Source organism: Bos grunniens, chromosome 3 (genome assembly GCF_055505025.1).
Source record: "Bos grunniens cultivar Pamir isolate PY7600 chromosome 3, Bosgru_T2T1.0, whole genome shotgun sequence".
NCBI lineage: Eukaryota > Metazoa > Chordata > Mammalia > Artiodactyla > Bovidae > Bos > Bos grunniens.
The window spans coordinates 21,013,851-21,034,741 of record NC_141167.1 but is presented as its reverse complement, the minus strand read 5'-3'; the positions used below and the strand labels follow the sequence as shown (position 1 = coordinate 21,034,741).

The 20,891-nt window shown below is 38.8% G+C and overlaps 1 protein-coding gene across 7 annotated transcripts in view; it reads left to right on the top strand.

Annotated features, from left to right (window-relative positions):
- IPP (intracisternal A particle-promoted polypeptide) overlaps positions 1 to 14,508 on the top strand; it is a 36,848-nt gene extending 22,340 nt beyond the window's left edge. For 4 of the 7 annotated variants that reach the window (XM_086385995.1, XM_086385975.1, XM_086386005.1 and 1 more), the window contains one exon: positions 12,579 to 14,508. In XM_086385995.1, the coding sequence (XP_086242121.1) occupies positions 12,579 to 12,592 (14 nt within the window). In that variant the 3' untranslated portion in view covers positions 12,593 to 14,508. Of the gene's footprint in view, positions 1 to 1,034; positions 1,256 to 1,694; positions 2,792 to 12,578 lie in introns of those variants that run through there. The other 3 variants (XM_086385938.1, XM_086385939.1, XM_086385946.1) reach the window with 2 other exon arrangements.
- The last annotated feature ends 6,383 nt before the right edge of the window (positions 14,509 to 20,891 follow it).

Sequence of the window (20,891 nt, the reverse complement as noted above, 5' to 3'; positions counted from 1 at the left end):
AAAACCTAATTCTCTTTCCAGATTTGGGGAACACATTTATATATAGCTGTAAAGTAGGAAGCAGTCTGCCATTGTTACATGACAACTCAGGTGCTCCATTCCTAGCTCAAGTTCTTTCTGCCTTCTGAGTACCTTCTCAGATTTCTGCTGGCATCTAAATGCTCAAATTACATGGTGTAGACTGTGTTCTATTGTTTAATATTATAGTGTTCTCTAGTTATTTTATATTTTTATCTTCTCATCTGAAATCATAGAGCTGGAGAGGCGTCTTGAATATTATCTATTTCAACCCCTTTATTTTTAGATGAGGAAGCTGAAGATCAGGAGGCTGTGAGTTGTCTTTTTTCATAGTTGGTTTCTAGTAAAGTTGGAGCTTGAACTCAAGTTTACTAACATTTAGCTTATGTTTCTTAAAATGTCATTCTGTAAAACTTAAAACTTTAGAACTCTAGCAACAACAGTAAGCACTCAAAAAGTAATTGTTGATCGTCCGAATCTTTAGTTGCAAATCAAATTTAATAAGAAACTCTGAATTACAGTCTGCTGTACTGTATCTAATACCTTAATCTAGCCATGAACTATTCTAATTTAAATTTAATTCTCTATTTTATGTTCATCTGAGCAAAAGTTAGGTTCTCACCAAGCAGGGTTATGTCATTCCCAGTTTAAGTGTATCACTGTTTTTAAGAGGGCAAAATCCCTCTCCTCTTCCGTTTTTACTTATACACGATAGCAGTGGATCTGGAACTTGAGATTAAGCGAACAATAGGATTGGAAACCCTTGCCTGACAGATTGTTTTGTCATAGCATCATTAAGTTCTTTGAAAATTCAGTGCCACTTTAAATTCGTACCGCTAATTCTTTGTAACATGTTTAAATGAGAGTCGTGATAAATTGGACAGAAGTCAATTCTCTCTCTTGAAGCCCTGCATTAAGTAAAGTATCAGATAACAAACTTAAATCACAACTATCACATTTTATAATTATTTGTATCCTATTTTCTATAGCATCTGAGCAAAAATATTCATTTTCAGGTTTAATTTATGTGGTTGGGGGCATCAGCAATGAAGGAATAGAGCTTTGTTCTTTTGAAGTTTATGATCCACTTTCCAAGCGCTGGTCTCCACTTCCTCCAATGGGAACTAGAAGAGCATATCTTGGGGTGGCTGCACTCAATGATTGCATCTATGCTATTGGAGGGTGGAATGAGACACAAGATGCTCTTCATACCGTAGAAAAATATTCCTTTGAAGAGGTAGGTTGGATGATTTCAATTGTTTGGTATCCTGTTATTCATGTCTGTAAGATCTGTGGGCTTCCTTTGTGGCTCAGATGGTAAAGAATCCACCTGCAATGGGGGGAGACCTGGGTTCGATCCCTGGGTTGGGAAGATCCTTTGGAGAAGGAAATGGCAACTCACTCCAGTATTCTTGCCTGGAGAGTCCCATGGACAGAGGAGCCTAGGGTCACAAAGTGTTGAATATGACTGAGTGACTTAGCACAAGATCTGTGTTGTTGTTCAGTTGCTAAACCATGCCTGACTTTTTGGGACCCCATTAGACTGTAGCACGCCAGGCTTCCCCATCTTTCACCATTTCCTGGAGTTTGCTCAAACTCATATCCATTGAGTTGCTGATGCCATCCAACCATCTCATCCTCTGTTGCCCCCTTCTCCTGCCCACAATCTTTCCCAGCATCAGGGTCTTTTCCAGTGAGTCGGCTCTTCGCATCAGGTGGCCAAAGTATTGGAGCTTCAGCTTCAACATCAGTCCTTCCAATTGATATTCAGGAGTGATTTCCTTTAGGATTGACTGGTTTGATATCCTGCTGTCCAGACTCTCAAGAGTCTTCTCCAGCACCACAATTCAAAAGCATCAACTCTTCAGTCTCAGCCTTCATTATGGTCCAGTGCGCACATCTGTATATTACTGCTGAAAAAAACAGCTTTGACTAGACGAACCTTTGCTGGCAAAATGATGTCTCTGCTTTTTAATATACTGTCTAAGTTTGTCACAGCTTTTCTTCAAAGGAACAAGTGACTTTTAATTTCTATCTGTAATTATGGGTTTATCTGTTCTTCTTCCATTCCTGTCAGATTTTGCTTCTCATATTTTTAATCTCTGTTATTAAGTGTGTGTACATTTATTATTATGTTTTCTTGCTGAATTGATCTTTTTATGGCCTGGAAATGTTTTTCTTTCTCTATGATAATATCCTTTCCTTGAAGTCTACTTTATCTTCATATTAATGTAGCCAAGCTGTGTTTTGATTAGTATGTGCCTTGTGTATCTTTTTTTTCCTTCTACTTTAAATCTGTGTCTTTAAAAACTACATGTTTTGTAAGATAGCTGTGGTCTGTTTTTCTGTACAATTTGAAAGTCTCTGACTTCTAAGTAGGGTCTTTAGAATGTTTACTATTTATATATAATGTAATTATATATGTGGGGTTGGTTTTTAGACTCTTAATTTGCTGTTTTTCTGCTTGTACAATCCATCCTTTTTTTTTTTCTCTTTTCTGTCTTTATGTTGATTGTTTTAGTATTCCATTTTATCTCTTTAGTCCAATTAACTATATGTCTTCACCTTTTTTCTTAATTGTTGCTTTTGGGTTTTCATTATATATAATAGGCATTTTAATGTATTACATCTACATTAAAATAATATCATGCCAGTTCACTTTTAATGTAAGAAACTTAGAAAAATGTATTTTCCTCTTCCATCCTTTGTGCTATTGATTTATTGATTTTACTTCTGTGTATGTAATAAACCCCACAGTATGTTGTTATACTTATTTAAATGGTTAATTATATTTAAGATAAATTTTAATGAGAAAATACTTCATAATTATGCATTCATAACTATCATTTCTAGTTCTGTTCATTGTATAGAATTAAGTCTCTATCTTATAGCATTTTCTCTTAGCCTGAAGAACTTCCTTTAGTATTTATTTTTGTGCTGGTCTGCTGGCAATGATTCTTTAAGCTTTCATTTTACAAAATTTTTTCTTTTTAAGTTATTTATTTATTTATTGGCTGCATCGGGTCTTTGTTGCTGTGCAGACTTTCCTCCAGTTACAGCGAGTGAAGGTTACTCTCCAGTTGCAGTGCATGGGCTTCTCATTCAGGTTGTTTCTCTTGTTGAGGAACACGGGCTCTAGGCCCAGGGGCTTCAGTAAGTTGTGGTCCTGGGCTCCAGAAGCTATTAATATGTGCTCAGTTGCTCAGTCTTGTCTTAACTATTTACAACCCCGTGGACTGTAGCCTGTCAGGTTTGTCTGTCCATGGGATTTCCCAGGCAAGAATACTGGAACAGGTTGCCATTTCTTCCTCCAGGAGTCTTCCTGTCTACCATCATTTTTGAGAGATATTTTGCTGAGTGTAGAATTTTAGGTTGTTCTTCCCCTCACTCTCATCATTTAATATTGTTGTTTACTTATCTTCTTGCATTGTTTCTTTTTAAAAAAATTCTTATTGGAGTATAGTTGATTTACAGTGCTGTGTTAGTTCTTGCATTGTTTCTGATGGGAGGTCGGTAGTCAATCTTGTTCTCCCATATATGTAACATCTCTTTTTTCTTTGACAGTTTTTTAATATTTTTTTCTCTTTCTTATGGATTTCCAGTAATTTGATATATCTTATGGGATTTTGGTGTTTAACTTGCTTGAAATTCATTTAACTTCTTGAATCTGTAGAATTATAGCTTCCATCAAATTGAAATCAGCCTTGTTTCTTCAAGTATTCTCCTGCTCTCTTTCTGGGATTTAAGTAATGCCCATGTAAAACCATTTGATATTGTCCCATAGGTCACTGAGGTGTGTTAATTTTTCCCATCCTTTTTCTCTCAGTATTTCAGTTTGTTTTTCTTGGTTTTCATTTTCCAGATGTTTCAGGTTAATTTGCAAACAGTGTATGATTTTTTTAAGGTATATCATATGTTTTGCTATATATATACTTGTGAAATGATTACCACAATCCAGGTAATTAACATATCCATCAACTCACGTAGATCCCTTTTCCTTTTTTGTGTCTGTATGTGATGGGAGCTCTTAAGATCTGCCTTCTTGGGGACTTCTCTGGCAGTCCAGTGGTTAAAACTCTATGTTCCCAATGCAGGAGGCATGGCATCAATGCCTTTTTAGTAAATTTCAAGTATACAGTATACTATTATTAACTATAGTCACCATGGTATATACATTAGATTGCTAGAACTTATTCATCCTGCATAATTGAAATTTTGTTCTCTGTGCTTCAATATTGATAGTTTTTCTTGCTGTGTCTTCAAGTCCGTTAACTTCCTACACTGTCTAAACTTTTAATTTGCAGTATGTAATTCTATTTAGGAAAATTTTTATTTCAGGTATTGTATTTTTTAGCTCCATAAGATATTTTGGTTATTTTTATAAGTGTCTTCCATTTCTCTCATCATTTTTTATGTTTTCTTTTATATCCTTGAATGTATTTATAATGTCTGTGTTAAAGTACTTATCTGCTAATTCTATTAATTTGACATTTTTGAACCTGTATGGGTTGAAATTTTTCTTCATGGTTTCAGTCACATTCTTTTTCTTTTTTCTTTTTTTTTGCTTTTCCACATTTCTAGTAACTGATCGCAGAGAAGGCAATGGCACCCCACTCCAGTACTCTTGCCTGGAAAATCCCATGGATGGAGGAGCCTGGTAGGCTGCAGTCCATGGGGTTGCTAAGAGTCGGACATGACTGAGCACCTTCACTTTCACTTTTCACTTTCATGAATTGGAGAAGGAAATGGCAACCCACTCCAGTGTTCTTGCCTGGAGAATCCCAGGGACGGGGGAGACTGGTGGGCTGCCATCTCTGGGGTAACACAGAGTCAGACGCGACTGAAGTGACGAAGCAGCAGCAGCAGGGAAGGTCTAGAAGGTCTAGGTCCTTTAGGAATAGTTTAGCCCTACCACTGAAGCATGGCTCTTCTTGACTTCTGTTTGTCCTAGCTGTCTAAAAGTTTTCTTCATATTGTCTGGTCAAAGCTAGAATATCATCCAGCCTTGTGTGAGCTCTGAGAATTGTTCAGCTTACAGGAGTTCCTGTAAAGGAAAGTTGCTTCTTTTCTTTTTACACCAGACATGTGGGTTTTCCACACCAAATTCTTCTCTGATCCTCTGTGGACACCAACTGGCATCCTAAGTCAATTCAGTTCTGACACTAACTATCCCACAAGTTATAGGCTCAGTACCATAAGACTGCCCTCACTTTAGACACCATTCTTAAGTAGTATGTCCTCATTTTAACCACTGACTTTGTTACAAATTGAGGATTACTGTGATCCCTTCCTCAGGTTAAATAATTTGCTATAATGGCTCACAGAACTCTGGGAAACACCTTACTTAACTGTTTTCCAGTTTATTATAAAGGATATTCTATGTTACTATAAGTATAGAACAATAGAACCAGAGATCAAATTGCCAACATCCGCTGGATCATGGAAAAAGCAAGAGCGTTCCAGAAAAACATCTATTTCTGCTTTATTGACTATGCCAAAGCCTTTGACTGTGTGGATCACAATAAACTGTGGAAAATTCTGAAAGAGATGGGAATACCAGACCACCTGACCTGCCTCTTGAGAAATGTGTATGCAGGCCAGGAAAGCAACAGTTAGAACTGGACATGGAACAACAGACTGGTTCCAAATAGGAAAAGGATTATGTCAAGGCTGTATATTGTCACCCTGCTTATTTAACTTATATGCAGAGTACATCATGAGAAAGGCTGGACTGGAAGAAACACAAGCTGGAATCAAGATTGCCAGGAGAAATATCAATAACCTCAGATATGCAGATGATGCCACCCTTATGGCAGAAAGTGAAGAGGAACTAAAAAACCTCTTGATGAAAGTGGAGAGTGAAAAAGTTGGCTTAAAGCTCAACATTCAGAAAACGAAGATCATGGCATCCGGTCCCATCATTTCATGGGAAATAGTTGGGGAAACAGTGTCAGATTTTATATTTTGGGGCTCCAAAATCACTGCAGATGGTGACTGCAGCCATGAAATTAAAAGACGCTTACTCCTTGGAAGGAAAGTTATGTCCAACCTAGATAGCATATTCAAAAGCAGAGACATTACTTTGCCAACAAAGGTCCATCTAGTCAAGGCTATGGTTTTTCCTGTGGTCATGTATGGATGTGAGAGTTGGACTGTGAAGAAGGCTGAGTGCCAAAGAGTTGATGCTTTCAAACTGTGGTGTTGGAGAAGACTCTTGAGAGTCTCTTGGACTGCAAGGAGATCCAACCAGTCCATTCTGAAGAAGAGCCTTGGGATTTCCTTGGAAGGAATGATGCTAAAGCTGAAACTCCAGTACTTTGGCCACCTCATGTGAAGAGTTGATTCATTGGAAAAGACTCTGATGCTGGGAGGGATTGGAGGCAGGAGGAGAAGGGGACAAGAGAGGATGAGATGGCTGGATGGCATCACTGACTGGATGGACGTGAGTCTGAGTGAACTCCAGGAGTTGGTGATGGACAGGAAGGCCTGGTATGCTGTGATTCATGCAGTTGCAAAGAGTCGGACACGACTGAGCGACTGAACTGAACTGAACTGAATAAAGGGTATAAATGAATAACCAGATGAAGAAGTATAGGGCAAGATCCAGGAAGGTCTTACAGGTTTCTGCCCCAGTGGGATTTGGGCATATTACTTACCTGGCATGTGGATATGGTCACCAAACCAGAAGTGCTCCAAACCTCACAGTTTAGGGATTTTTATGGAGGCTTCATCACATAGGCATGATCAGTTTCAACCGCCAGTCCTTCTCTAATTCCCTGGATGACAGGGTATGGGACTGAATTCCAGGCTTCTAATCTTGGCTTGATCTTTCTGGTAAGAGATGCTTATATTGATGTTATACAGGATCCTACAAGAGTTGCCTTTTTAGGGAGGAAGATATTCTTGTCACCAAGGAAATCCCAAGGGACTTAGGAGCCCTGTGTTAAGAACTGCAGTCAGAGACCAAATATATGTCTCGTTATGTCACATCTTCCCATTTGTTGTTGCTTGACTATTCTTATGGAGTCTCATTTTAAAATTTTCTTTCCCCTTTTCTTCTCTTTTAAAAATTTTTTATTTTTACTTTTTTGTTTTCTTTTATTTTCTTTTATAGTCTCATTTTATGCATGCAAAGATTAGGAGTATTCAGCCAGACTCAAGGGAACCTCTGTCCTCTGGCACTCTTCCTTACAAATCTCAACTGCATCAGCCTCTCTCAACTCTGATTTCTGTCTCATAAATCAGCTGACTGTCATGCTCTGCTTGGGATTCCCTTCTCTGTACTGCTGTTCAGAAAGCCCTCCAGGCAAAAAGCCTGGACAGCTATGGAGCTCACCTTGTTTCTTTCTTTTTCTGAATCACAGTTCTTCATTGCCTGTTGTCCATCATCTGAGAACTTTATTTCGTAGTCTGTCAAGGTTTCTAATTCTTTATGGTAGGAGGGCACATTTGGTAACAGTTACTCTACCATGACTGAAATTAGAGGTCCCCTCTGATTCTGTCCTTTTGAGTATTTCTTTACTATCTTGCATACTAAAATATTTCAAGCATAAGGAGGATTATACTTCTCTGATCCTGGAATCAGTCATTTCTCCAAGAACCTTTAGTTTCTCTTAGTGAAGAACAGTATTTGGAAACCAAGATTAGCTCTCAGACTATTCATTGCTACTGGAGTATTGCTGCTTCTAGGCATTCTCAGTCAACAGCTAAACATAAACAGTAAATGTATATATGTGTATGTATTCACACAAATACTCATTTATAAGTATTTCCATATCTGTGCTTATATGTTATAAAACCATGAGTTCATAATGTTGGCACCAATTTCAGTATACCTGATTCTTCCCATGAAAGAAAGGGGCCTTCCCCTTTCCATTAATGTAAATACCTTCTCTATCAGTTAAAAGGGCTTCCCAGGGGGTGCAGTGGTAAAGAATCTGCCTGCCAATGCAGGAGATGCAAGAGACATGGGTTTGATCCCTAGGTTGGGAAGATCCCCTGGAGAAGGAAACGGCAACCTACTCCAGTATTCTTGCCTGGAAAATTCCATGGACAGAAGAGCCTGGTGGACTACAGTCCATGGGGTTGCAGAGTTGGACATGACTGAGCACACAAACATATCACATCATAATCACATCAGTTAAAAACTTGGCTCCTGTTATTCTCAATGTATTTACTTATTTGTTCAGTGAAACAAGTCTCCCTACCATTCCAGCTGTCTTCTCCACTTGTACCTCTGTACATTACCTATCCTATTACTGACTATATGAACACTCCAATATTCTCTCATGCCTTCAGTTACTTGCTTGATGTAATTATGCTACAAAAGGAAAAGAAGAGAAAGTAGATAAGAGTTGGTTGTGAATCACTGTTCTATCATGCATTTGTTCTTTAGTCCATTTATTCATTCACAAATATGTAAAGACCTGGGGAAGCAAAGGCTACCTAATATATAATCCCCCAGCTCTCAAGGAACCAACATTCTAGTGGGAAATATAAAGAAATAGACAAACAATTGCATTACAATTTGTTAGGTGCTAGAATAAAGTAAGCCCAAGGTGTGTTATGTCACAGACTTACAGGTTAGAAAAATTTTTTCCAAGTTAATTTCCATGGAATACTATTTTTTTGCTTTTTTTGTTGTTGTTGGCCACTGCCACCTGGGATGCAGGATCCTTAGTTCCTGCACCAGGGTTCAAACCTGTGCCCCCTGCAGTGGAAGCATGGAGTCAACCACTGGAAAACCAGGGAAATCCCTGCATTGATAATAGGAAGTAGATAGCATAAGTTTCCCTGGTCAACTATACTTAGGGAAAGTTGGATTCAGTTCAGTTCAGTCACTCAGTCGTGTCCGACTCTTTGCGACCCCATGAATCGCAGCACGCCAGGCCTCCCTGTCCATCAACAACTCCCGGAGTTCACTGAGACTCATGTCCATTGAGTCAGTGATGCCATCCAGCCATCTCATCCTCTGTCATCCCCTTCTCCTCCTGCCCTCAATTCCTCCCAGCATCAGAGTCTTTTCCAATGAATCAACTCTTCGCATGAGGTGGCCAAAGTACTGGAGTTTCAGCTTTAGCATCATTCCTTCCCAAGAAATCCCAGGGCTCTTCTCCTTCAGAATGGACTGGTTGGATCTCCTTGCAGTCCAAGGGACCCTCAGGAGTCTTCTCCAACACCACAGTTCAAAAGCATCAATTCTTCGGCGCTCAGCCTTCTTCACAGTCCAACTCTCACATCCATACATGACCACAGGAAAAACCATAGCCTTGACTAGACAGACCTTTGTTGGCAAAGTAATGTCTCTGCTTTTGAATATGCTATCTAGGTTGGTCATAACTTTCCTTCCAACGAGTAAGCATCTTTTAATTTCATGGCTGCAGTCACCATCTGCAGTGATTTTGGAGCCCAGAAAAATAAAGTCTGCCACTGTTTCCACTGTTTCCCCATCTATTTCCCATGAAGTGATGGGACCAGATGCCATGATCTTCGTTTTCTGAATGTTGAGCTTTAAGCCAACGTTTTCACTCTCCTCTTTCACTTTCATCAAGAGGCTTTTTAGTTCCTCTTCACTTTCTGCCATAAGGGTGGTATCATCTGCATATCTGAGGTTATTGATATTTCTCCTGGCAATCTTGATTCCAGCTTGTGTTTCTTCCAGTCCAGCCTTTCTCATGATGTACTCTGCATATAAGTTAAATAAGCAGGGTGACAATATACAGCCTTGACATAATCCTTTTCCTATTTGGAACCAGTCTGTTGTTCCCTGTCCACTTCTAACTGTTGCTTCCTGACCTGCATACAGATTTCTCAAGAGGCAGGTCAGGTGGTCTGGTATTCCCATCTCTCTCAGAATTTTCCACAGTTTATTGTGATCCACATAGTCAAAGGCTTTGGCATAGTCAATAAAGCAGAAATAGATGTTTTTCTGGAACTCTCTTGCTTTTTCCATGATCCAGCGGATGTTGGCAATTTGATCTTTGGTTCCTCTGCCTTTTCTAAAACCAGCTTGAACATCAGTAAGTTCACGGTTCACGTATTGCTGAAGCCTGGCTTGGAGAATTTTGAGCATTACTTTACTAGCGTGTGAGACGAGTGCAATTGTGTGGTAGTTTGAGCATTCTTTGGCATTGCCTTTCTTTGGGATTGGAATGAAAACTGACCTTTTCCAGTCCTGTGGCCACTGCTGAGTTTTCCAGATTTGCTGGCATATTGAGTGCAGCACTTTCACAGCATCATCTTTCAGGATTTGAAATAGCTCCACTGGAATTCCATCACCTCCACTAGCTTTGTTTGTAGTGATGCTTTCTAAGGCCCACTTGACTTCACATTCCAGGATGTCTGGCTCTAGGTCACTGATCACACCATCATGATTAACTGGGTCATGAAGTTTTTTTTGTACAGTTCTTCTGTGTATTCTTGTCACCGCTTCTTAATATCTTCTGCTTCTGTTAGGTCCATACCATTTCTGTCCTTTATCGAGCCCATCTTTGCATGAAATGTTCCCTTGGTATCTCTAACTTTCTTGAAGAGATCTCTAGTCTTTCCCATTCTGTTGTTTTCCTCTATTTCTTTGCATTGATCACTGAGGAAGGCTTTCTTATCTCTTCTTGCTATTCTTTGGAACTCTGCATTCAGATGTTTATATCTTTCCTTTTCTCCTTTGCTTTTCACTTGTCTTCTTTTCACAGCTATTTGTAAGGCCTCCCCAGACAGCCATTTTGCTTTTTTGCATTTCTTTTCCATGGGGATGGTCTTGATCCCTGTCTCCTGTACAATGTCACAAACCTCCGTCCATAGTTCATCAGGCACTCTCTCTCAGATCTAGGCCCTTAAATCTATTTCTCACTTCCACTGTATAATCATAAGGGATTTGATTTAGGTCATTCCTGAATGGTCTAGTGGTTTTCCCTACTTTCTTCAATTTAAGTCTGAATTTGGCAATAAGGAGTTCATAATCTGAGCCACAGTCAGCTCCTGGTCTTGTTTTTGTTGACTGTATAGAGCTTCTCCATCTTTGGCTGCAAAGAATATAATCAATCTGATTTTGGTGTTGACCATCTGGTGATGTCCATGTGTAGAGTCTTCTCTTGTGTTGTTGGAAGAGGGTGTTTGTTATGACCAGTGCATTTTCTTGGCAAAACTCTATTAATCTTTGCCCTGCTTCATTCCGTATTCCAAGGCCAAATTTGCCTGTTACTCCAGGTGTTTCTTGACTTCCTACTTTTGCATTCCAGTCCCCTGTAATGAAAAGGACATCTTTTTTGGGTGTTAGTTCTAAAAGGTCTTGTAGGTCTTCATAGAACCATTCAACTTCAGCTTCTTCAGCATTACTGGTTGGGGCATAGACTTGGATTACTGTGACAGGATTAAATAAAGTTAAATAAATTTCTTTAGGACTTCTTTACACAATTTATTAAAATAAGGTATTTCATGAATCTTTATGTTAAAATCTCTCACATTTAAGTGACCACAAAGCCCTTACTTTTGTTTGTGAAACATCTTGGGAGGGAAAGTTTCAGGGAACATATTTTGTGAAATATGGATTTATTGTTTTTCAGTCGCTCATTCATGTCCGACTCATCAACTTGCCTCAAGAAATTCACTCTCTAGCACTGATGCATAATCTCTCTTCATTTTTTATGATTTTATAAATTTTGTTCATCATATGCTTTATTTTCAAATTATTATTATTTTTTAATCTGGAAACATTTTCTTTTCTCCCTTGATTATTTCTCAGGACCTTTTTTTAGCCTCTTGTTTTCTGGGTATAGACAGTTTCCCTGGAGTTGGACTTTGTCATTTTGTCTATAGCAGCTTACTGACATTGCTTCAATGAATAATATATGCCAAGAGTTAGCAAACTTTCTATTAAAAGACTGGATAGTAAATGTTTTAGGCCTTGGGGGCTACATGCAATCTCTTCTTTTGACATATATATATTTTTAATAACCTTTTAGTGTGGAAAGATCATTCGTAGTTTGTAGGCTTAAAAAAATAGGCCCTAGTTTCCAATCCCTGATCTATATACTATCTTTCTGAAAATATGTTTTATATTTTACTAGGTGTACTAGATGTCCTTGAAAAAAAAAGATTCCATGTTAAAATAAATTTGGCCAGTGTTGTTTCTTGTTCTCTTGGAGATTTATGAGGCCTATTATATTATAGATGCAAAAAAGCCCTTTTGTAAGCTTTCTTCTCCCTTGAACTTTGTGAGTTTGTGTGGTGTGTGTTTGAATTACATACTTGTATTTCATAGAACTAGTTTCTCTGAATTCTTGCCTATATAGAATTTCTATATTATCTCTTGGTGATCATAATTTATAATTAATCACAGATAAATTTTTCATTATTTTCCTCTAAATTTACTACTTTGTCTACACCTACTAAAAGTTTCTATTTAAAATATTTAAAATAAAATATTCTATTTAAAATAAAAATATGACTAGGTTGTAAGTTTGAAATTTAAACATGTAAAGAGAACCAGAGTATCTGATTTCTCAGCACTTTTCTGTGTTACCATGTTATAACACTGCAAACTTCTTTTTTCTTTTATTTAGGAAAAGTGGGTTGAAGTTGCCTCAATGAAGGTGCCTAGAGCAGGCCTGTGTGTTGTGGCAGTCAATGGGCTTCTGTATGTTTCTGGAGGTCGATCTTCCAGCCACGATTTCTTGGCTCCAGGTACCTTGGACTCAGTTGAAGTTTATAACCCTCATTCAGATACATGGACAGAAATTGGCAATATGATTACCAGTCGTTGTGAAGGAGGTGTTGCTGTACTATGAAATAGAAAGCATTAAGACAGCAAAAGAAACATTTTGAAAATGCAGAATCTCACCTTTTGCACATCACAGTTGTATTTGGTGATAGGACCCTTTCTGTTTTCTGTGAATTTGGTAGAAAAATGACTAAAGAATTTTTTTAAAGAATTTGAGTGAGAAGTGATAGTGGAACATATCCTAAATTAATAAAGAGTTCTCACAAATTTGCCAAGCTGATCAACAGATGCTGTTTATGCTCTAGAATTGTCCAGTTAGGAGTAGAGTCCTAGTTGTAAAAAGAATTTGCCAGAAGCTTATTGGCAAATAGTTCCTTTAGCGGCTTTTCCAGTTCAATTTAAGCTATAACATGACCATTGTGTGATGTAAAAATATCAAATGAGACAGTTTAAAGATGTCTATACATTCATGATTCAGCTCAGAGCACATTATTCCATGGCCATGGCTTAAATTATAGAGAAAAGCCAATGAGACAACTTCCTACTTCTATTTTATTCCTACTTTTCACTAACCCCAAACTTTTTATTGGCAGCAGGTATACTGGGAGGGACATGTTGGAAATATCTAGCTGTTTATATAAATTTTCACTTGTTGATAACAGCATAAAAAAAGCTCTTGTTCACTTATGTTTTTGTTTTGATGCTGGAATGCAAGAGAGAAATGAATAGGAGGTTCTTAGTGACAGTCCTTTATTGCAATAGGATGATGTATGGGTGATAGAGGCCAGCTGGTCATATGCACCTTTTTCCAAAAATATGTGTAGCTTTGGGAAGAGGGAATTTATTAGATTACCAAGCTTTATGAAGCATACTCATACTTGGGCAAGCCTAAGTATGAACTTAGTACAAAGCCACGGCCTGGCTTGGAGAAGATGGAATTGTAGATCCCTGTACAACTTTTTATATACACTAACTTATAAATGTAAAAGCTTCTGATCCAAAACTGCTTCTCAAAACTTAACTTTCTCCAAGAAGCATTCTAAAGAAGTGTTCTCTATTTCTGAAACAAAGATTTTGTGTATATGATCATCACTTTTATTTCTACTAGTCAGTTGGAGCCATATACATTAAAGGTCTTATACATTTAGGTTTACCTAGCTGTTCCAGGATTTGATATCTATATCCCTGATTTCCCCTTTTCTTTATGAAAGTCCTTTAGTATGTTATAGGCATCAGTGGCTTATTTAGATAGAAAACCTTTGGTAAGCATTAAAGACTCAGGTCCGAAATATTTGGATTGATCCACAAGGATACTTTCCTTCACAACTTAACCATATGTATATTTTAAGAAAAGCTTATTAGTGCAGACAGAAAGCTCTGTGTCGCATTCTTTCGGGTATCCTGAAAGTATGCAGGGTCACAGTGGCTGACTGGGATGTGTAAAATGTCAAAGAATGAAGTATCAAGATAATGTATAAACTAAGCTGTAACTCATGTGCCTTTAATATTTCTAGTTGAGAATGTGTTCAAAAGAGATTTACAAAATTTCCTGTCATTTAATTTTCATTATTGCCTGGTGCCAGCCTAAAATGGCAGTATGAAGGGAGCCATTTTGTACTACTATGATGGAAATGCAATCAAGACAATCAGTGTTTGGGCTTAAATAGATTCAGACGATGCCTGAAAATAAGTAATTGTAAATATGCTTATTTCTTAGAAAATGACAGATTGTTTTAAAAAGAATGTACTAATAAAGTGTCTTGAATTTTTTATTTTTTTGCTTTTCCTTGTATTACTCATCAACTTAGTTTATTAGTATCATTCTTAGATTACAAGGATTGCCCACGAATTTCAGTGTTTCAGCTTTAGGGATTTGCACATTTAATTTTACATTGAATTGTTTTCTGAACAACTATTAAAATGATAAGTCTGAATTTGGCAATAAGGAGTTCATGATCTGAGCCACAGTCAGCTTCTGGTCTTGTTTTTGCTAACTGTATAGAGCTTCTCCATCTTTGGCTGCAAAGAATATAATCAATCTCATTTCAGTGTTGACCATCTGGTGATGTCCACGTGTAGAGTCTTCTCTTGTGTTGTTGGAAGAGGGTGTTTTCTATGACCAGCGTGTTCTCTTGGCAAAACTCTATTAGTCTTTGCCCTGCTTCATTCTGTACTCCAAGGCTAAATTTCCCTGTTACTCCAGGTATCTCTTGACTTCCTACTTTTGCATTCCAGCCCCCTATAATGAAAAGGACATCTTTTATGGGTGTTAATTCTAAAAGGTCTTGTAGGTCTTCATAGTACCGTTCAACTTCAGCTTCTTCACAGTTACTGGTCAGGGCGTAGACTTGGATTACTGTGATATTGAATGGCTTGCCTTGGAAACGAACAGAGATCATTCTATCGTTTTTGAGGTTGCATCCAAGTACTGCATTTCAGACTCTTTTGTTAACTGTGATGGCTACTCCATTTCTTCTAAGGGATTCCTGCCCATAGGAGTAGGTATAATGGTCATCTGAGTTAAATTCACCCATTCCAGTCCATTTTAGTTCGCTGATTCCTAGAATGTCGACGTTCACTCTTGCCATCTCCTGTTTGACCACTTCCAGTTTGCCTTGATTCATGGACCTGACATTCCAGGTTCCTATACAATATTGCTCTTTACAGCATTGGACCTTGCTTTACCACTAGTCACATCCACAACTGGGTGGTGTTTTTGTTTTGGCTCCATCCCTTCACTCTTTCTGGAGTTCTTTCTCCACTGATCTCCAGTAGCATATTGGGCGCCTACCGAACCTGGGGAGTTCATCTTTCAATGTCCTATCTTTTTGCCTTTTCATACTGCTCATGGGGTTCTCAAGGCAAGAATACCGAAGTGGTTTGCCATTCTCTTCTCCAGTGGACTACATTCTGTCAAATCTCTCCACCATGACCCGCCCGTCTTGGGTGGCCCTACATGGCATGGCTTAGTTTCACTGAGTTAGACAAGGCTGTGGTCCATGTGATCAGATTGGCTAGTTGTTTGTGATTGTGGTTTCAGTCTAGTGGTCTAGTGGTTTCAGTCAACCACTAGACCATTCAGGTATGACCTAAATCAAATCCCTTTGATGATACAGTGGAAGTGAGAAATAGATTTAAGGGACTAGATCTGATAGAGTGCCTGATGAACTATGGATGGAGGTTCATGACACTGTACAGGAGATAGGGATCAAGACCATCCCCAAGAAAAAGAAATGCAAAAAGGCAAAATGGCTGTCTGAGGAGGTCTTACAAATAGCTGTGAAAAGATAAGAACCAAAAAGCAAAGGATAATAGGAGAGATATAAGCATCTGAATGCAGAGTTCCAAAGAATAACAAGGAGAGATAAGAAAGCCTTCCTCAGCGATTAATGCAAAGAAATAGAGGAAAACAATAGAATGGGAAAGACTAGAGATTTCTTCAAGAAAATTAGAGATACCAAGGGAACATTTCACACAAAGATGGGCTCACTAAAGGACAGAAATGGTAGGGACCTAACAGAAGCAGAAGATATTAAGTGGCAAGAATACACAGAAGAACTGTACAAAAAACATCTTCACAACCCAGATAATCACGATGTTGTGATCACTCACCTAGAGCCAGACATCCTGGAATGTGAAGTAAGTGGGCCTTAGGGAGCATCACTACAAACAAAGTTAGTGGAGGTGACGGAATTCCAGTTGAGCTATTTCAAATCCTAAAAGATGATGCTGTGGAAGTGCTGCACTCAATATGCCAGCAAATTTGGAAACCTCAGGGAGCGTGTTGGGCTGCCGTCTATGGGGTCGCACAGAGTCGGACACGACTGACGTGACTTAGCAGCAGCAGCAGTGGCCACAGGACTGGAAAAGGTCAGTTTTCATTCCAATCCCAAAGAAAGCTAATGCCAAAGAATGCTCAACTGCATTCATCTCACACACTAGTAAAATAATGCTCAAAATTCTCTAAGCCAGGCTAATGCCAAAGAATGCACAACTGCATTCATCTCACATACTAGTAAAATAATGCTCAAAATTCTTTAAGCCAGGCTTTAGCAATACGTGAACCGTGAACTTTCACATGTTCAAGCTGGTTTTAGAAAAGGCCCAGGAACCAGAGATCAAATTGCCAACATCTGCTGGATCATCGAAAAAGCAAGAGCGTTCCAGAAAAACATCTATTTCTGCTTTATTGACTATGCCAAAGCCTTTGACTGCATGGATTACAATAAACTGTGGAAAATTCTGAAAGAGATGGGAATACCAGACCACTTGACCTACCTCTTGAGAAACTTGTATGCAGGTCAGGAAGCAACAGTTAGAACTGGACATGGAACAACAGAGTGGTTCCAATAGGAAAAGGAGTACGTCAAGGCTGTATATTGTCACCCTGCTTATTTAACTTCTATGCAGAGTACATCATGAGAAACGCTGGGCTGGAAGAAGCACAAGCTGGAATCAAGATTGCCAGGAGAAATATCAATAACCTCAGATATGCAGATGATACCACCCTTATGGAAGAAAGGGAAGAGGAACTAAAGAACCTCTTGATGAAAGTCAAAGACAGTGAAAAAGCTGGCTTAAAGCTCAACATTCAGAAAACAAAGATCATGGCATCCGGTCCCATCACTTCATGGGAAATAGATGGGGAAACAGTGTCAGACTTTATATTTTGGGGCTCCAAAATCACTGCAGATGGTGACTGCAGCCATGAAATTAAAAGACGCTTACTCCTTGGAAGGAAAGTTATGATCAACCTAGACAGCATGTTAAAAAGCAGAGACATTACTTTGTCAACAAAGGTCTGTCTCATCAAGGGTATGGTTTTTCAGTAGTCATATATGGATGTGAGAGTTGGGACTATAAAGAAAGCTGAGCACCAAAGAATTGATGCTTTTGAAGTGTGATGTTGGAGAAGACTCTTGAGAGTCCCTTGGACTATAAGGAGATCCAACCAGTCCATCCTAAAGGAGATCAGTCTTGGGTATTCATTGGAAGGACTGATGTTGAAGCTGAAACTCCAATACTTTGGCCACCTGTTGGGAAGAGCTGACTCATTTGAAAAGACCATGATGCTAGGCAAGATTGAAGGTGGGAGGAGAAGGGGACGACAGAGGATGAGATGGTTGGATGGCATCACTGACTCAGTGGATATGGGTTTGAGTGAACTCCGAGAGTTGGTGATGGACAGGGAGGCCTGGCATGCTGTGGTTCATGGGGTCACAAAGAGTCAGACACGACTGAACTGATTAACATGATCTTCCCCCAAAATATTTCAGTATACTTCTAAATATTCTGTCCAGTGTACTTGGGGGCATGGGTTTGATCCTTGGTCTGAGAGCTAAGATCCTGCATGCAGTTGGTGGGGCTGAGAAAAAATAAGGGGTCAGTTAGCTTAACATCTGACTTGCTCATATTATGAGAGACTGAGATCAGAGAAAAGTTCTAAGTCTGTGTAGTACTCATGCAATTTAGAAGCAAAGAAGTAATTTTTCTCACTGAAACAATCTGAGTAGAATCTGAAAAGGATCTTCTGAAAAGTATGAGCTTTCATTCCTTCAGTATCAGGCTGTCATAAACTTTTCTCTACATAAATAAGGATCGTTTGGTGATTTTAGGCACAGGCTTTAACTGGTATACTTCCCAATGATCAGAACAAGCTCTAGCACCATAGTATTATATGTGTTTGCTAGGACTGTTTCATTTAACTGCAAGTACTGCAGAAATGTATTGTCTCAGTTTTGGATTTCCAAAATCTGCAATCAAGGTGTTGGTGGAGTTAGTTCCTTCTGAGGGCTAAGAAGGAAAGACCTCTTCAAGGCTGCTTCTTGGCAAGTAGATCTTCATGTTCACTGGTATTCTCTCTATATACATGTTTATCTCTAAATTTCTCTTGTTATAAGAACACCAGTAATATAACATTACAATCTACCCTTATAATCTCACTTTAACCTTATTACCTCTGTAAAGACCCCTGTCTTCAAGTAAGGTCACATTCTGAGATATTGTGGATTGGGACTTGAACACACAAAAAAGTAAACAAGTTACTACTCTAGATTATGATCTTTCCACAGCAAGAATCACTGAAGTAGAAATTATATGTATATAATTTACTTATGAAATTTCTTACCTAATATTTGAGTACTTATACAAAGGTAGGCAACCCACTCCAGTATTTTTGCCTAGAGAATCCCATGGACAGAGCCTGGCAGGCTTCAGTCCATACAGTCCATGGGGTCGCTAAGAGTTGGACACGACTGAGTGACTAACAGAGAGATACAAAGGTTATATATATCATATCCATTTCCTAATTTATATTCTTACATTTTAAATGTTTTTTTCTTTTTATGAGACTAAGCATCTGAAAAGACTAGGTTTTCAAGTTAGAATCCAAGGTATTTTTTTCACTGTTTTAAAAAGCTTCTGTATGAGTTGACTTGTAAAACTAGATAGAACATTATAAAAATGACTCTAGATTGACTTTTCCTAGTTTGTACATGTGTGCATGCTAAGTCATGTCAGTAGTGTCTGACTCTTTGTGACCCAGTGGACTGTAGCCCGCCAGGCTCCTCTGTCTGTGGGATTTTCCAGGCAAGAATACTGGAGTGGGTTGCCATGCCCTTCTCCAGGGGATCTTACTAGTTGCTTTATTCAAGTATTTTTTTTACCAGTTGGTGTTATGTTTGAAGATAAGTTGTATCTACTTCTTGTTGTTCAGTTTCTAGCTTGTGTCCCACTCTTTGTAACCCTATGGACTGCAGCAAGTTAGGCTCCTCTGTCCTCCACCATCTCCTGGAGTTTGTTCAAATTCATGTCCATTGAGTCGGTGATGCTCTCTAATTATTTCATCCTCTGCTGCCTCTTCTCCTTTTGCCTTCAATCTTTCCCAGCATCAGGGTCTTTTCCAGTGAGTCAGCTCTTCGCATCAGGTGACCAAAGTATTGGAGTTTCAGCATCAGTCCTTCCAATGAATATTCAAGGTTGTTTTCCTTTATGATTGATGGTTTGATCTCCTTACAGTCCAAGGGAGTCTCAAGATCCTTCTCCAGCATTATAATTCAAAAGCATCAATTCTTTGGCGCTCAGCCTTCTTTATGGTCCAACTCACATCTGAGCTTCCCTTGTAGCTCAGCTGGTAAAGAATCCACCTGCAATGCAGGAGACCTGGGTTTGCTTGCAGTCACTGTCCACAGTGATTTTGGAGCCCAAGAAAAAATCTTTCACTGCTACTTTTTTCCCTTCTATTTGTCATGAAGTTATAGAACTGGATGCCATGATCTTAGTTTTTTTAATGTTGGAAGTTTCAAGGCAGCTTGGTCACTTTCCTCTTTGACCCTCATCTAGAGGCTCTTCAGGTCCTCTTCATTTTCTGTCATTAGAGTGGTATCATCTGCGTATCTTAGGTTGATATTTCTCTTGGCAGTCTTTGATTCCAGCATGTGATTCATCCAGCCTAACATTTTGCATGATATATTCTGCATGTAAGTTAAATAAGCAGGGTGACAATATCCTTTCCCAATTTTGAACCAGTCAGTTGTTCCATGTCCAGTTTTAACTGTTGCATCTTGACTCACAGGTTTCTCAGGAGACAGGTAAGGTGGGTCTGGTACTTTAACAACCCCGTGAACAGTATGAAAAGGCAAAAAGATATGACATTGGAAGATGAGTCTCCCAGGTAGGAAGGTGTCCAGTATGCTACTGGGGAAGAGCAGAAGGCAATTGCTAATAGCTCCAGAAAGAATGAAGTGTCAGGGCCAAAGTGGAAACAGCACTCAGTTGTGGATGTTTGTTGAGGTGAAAATAAAGTCTGATGATATAAAGAACAATATTACATAGGAATCTGGAATGTTAGGTCCATAAATCAAGTTCTGTCTATACTCTGCCAAATATCCTGATAAAACCAGAAAATATGTCCAGCTTTTCTTTGAACACAGCTTTCCCTTGTGATAGTGCTTCCTACTGACTTTTAAAGCCATAGATCCTTTCAGTTCAAATAACTAGGTTATGCCAGGTAAAATGAGCTTGGAAATGCAATTTCCCGGGGCAACTGCAATGAAAACTCCACACTAGAGCCACCTATTATTTTCAGACACTCATGAAGTTTTCCTCTGAGAGTTTATGTGTGTGTGTTTTCAATGACCGTAAAGCTCTAGCACAG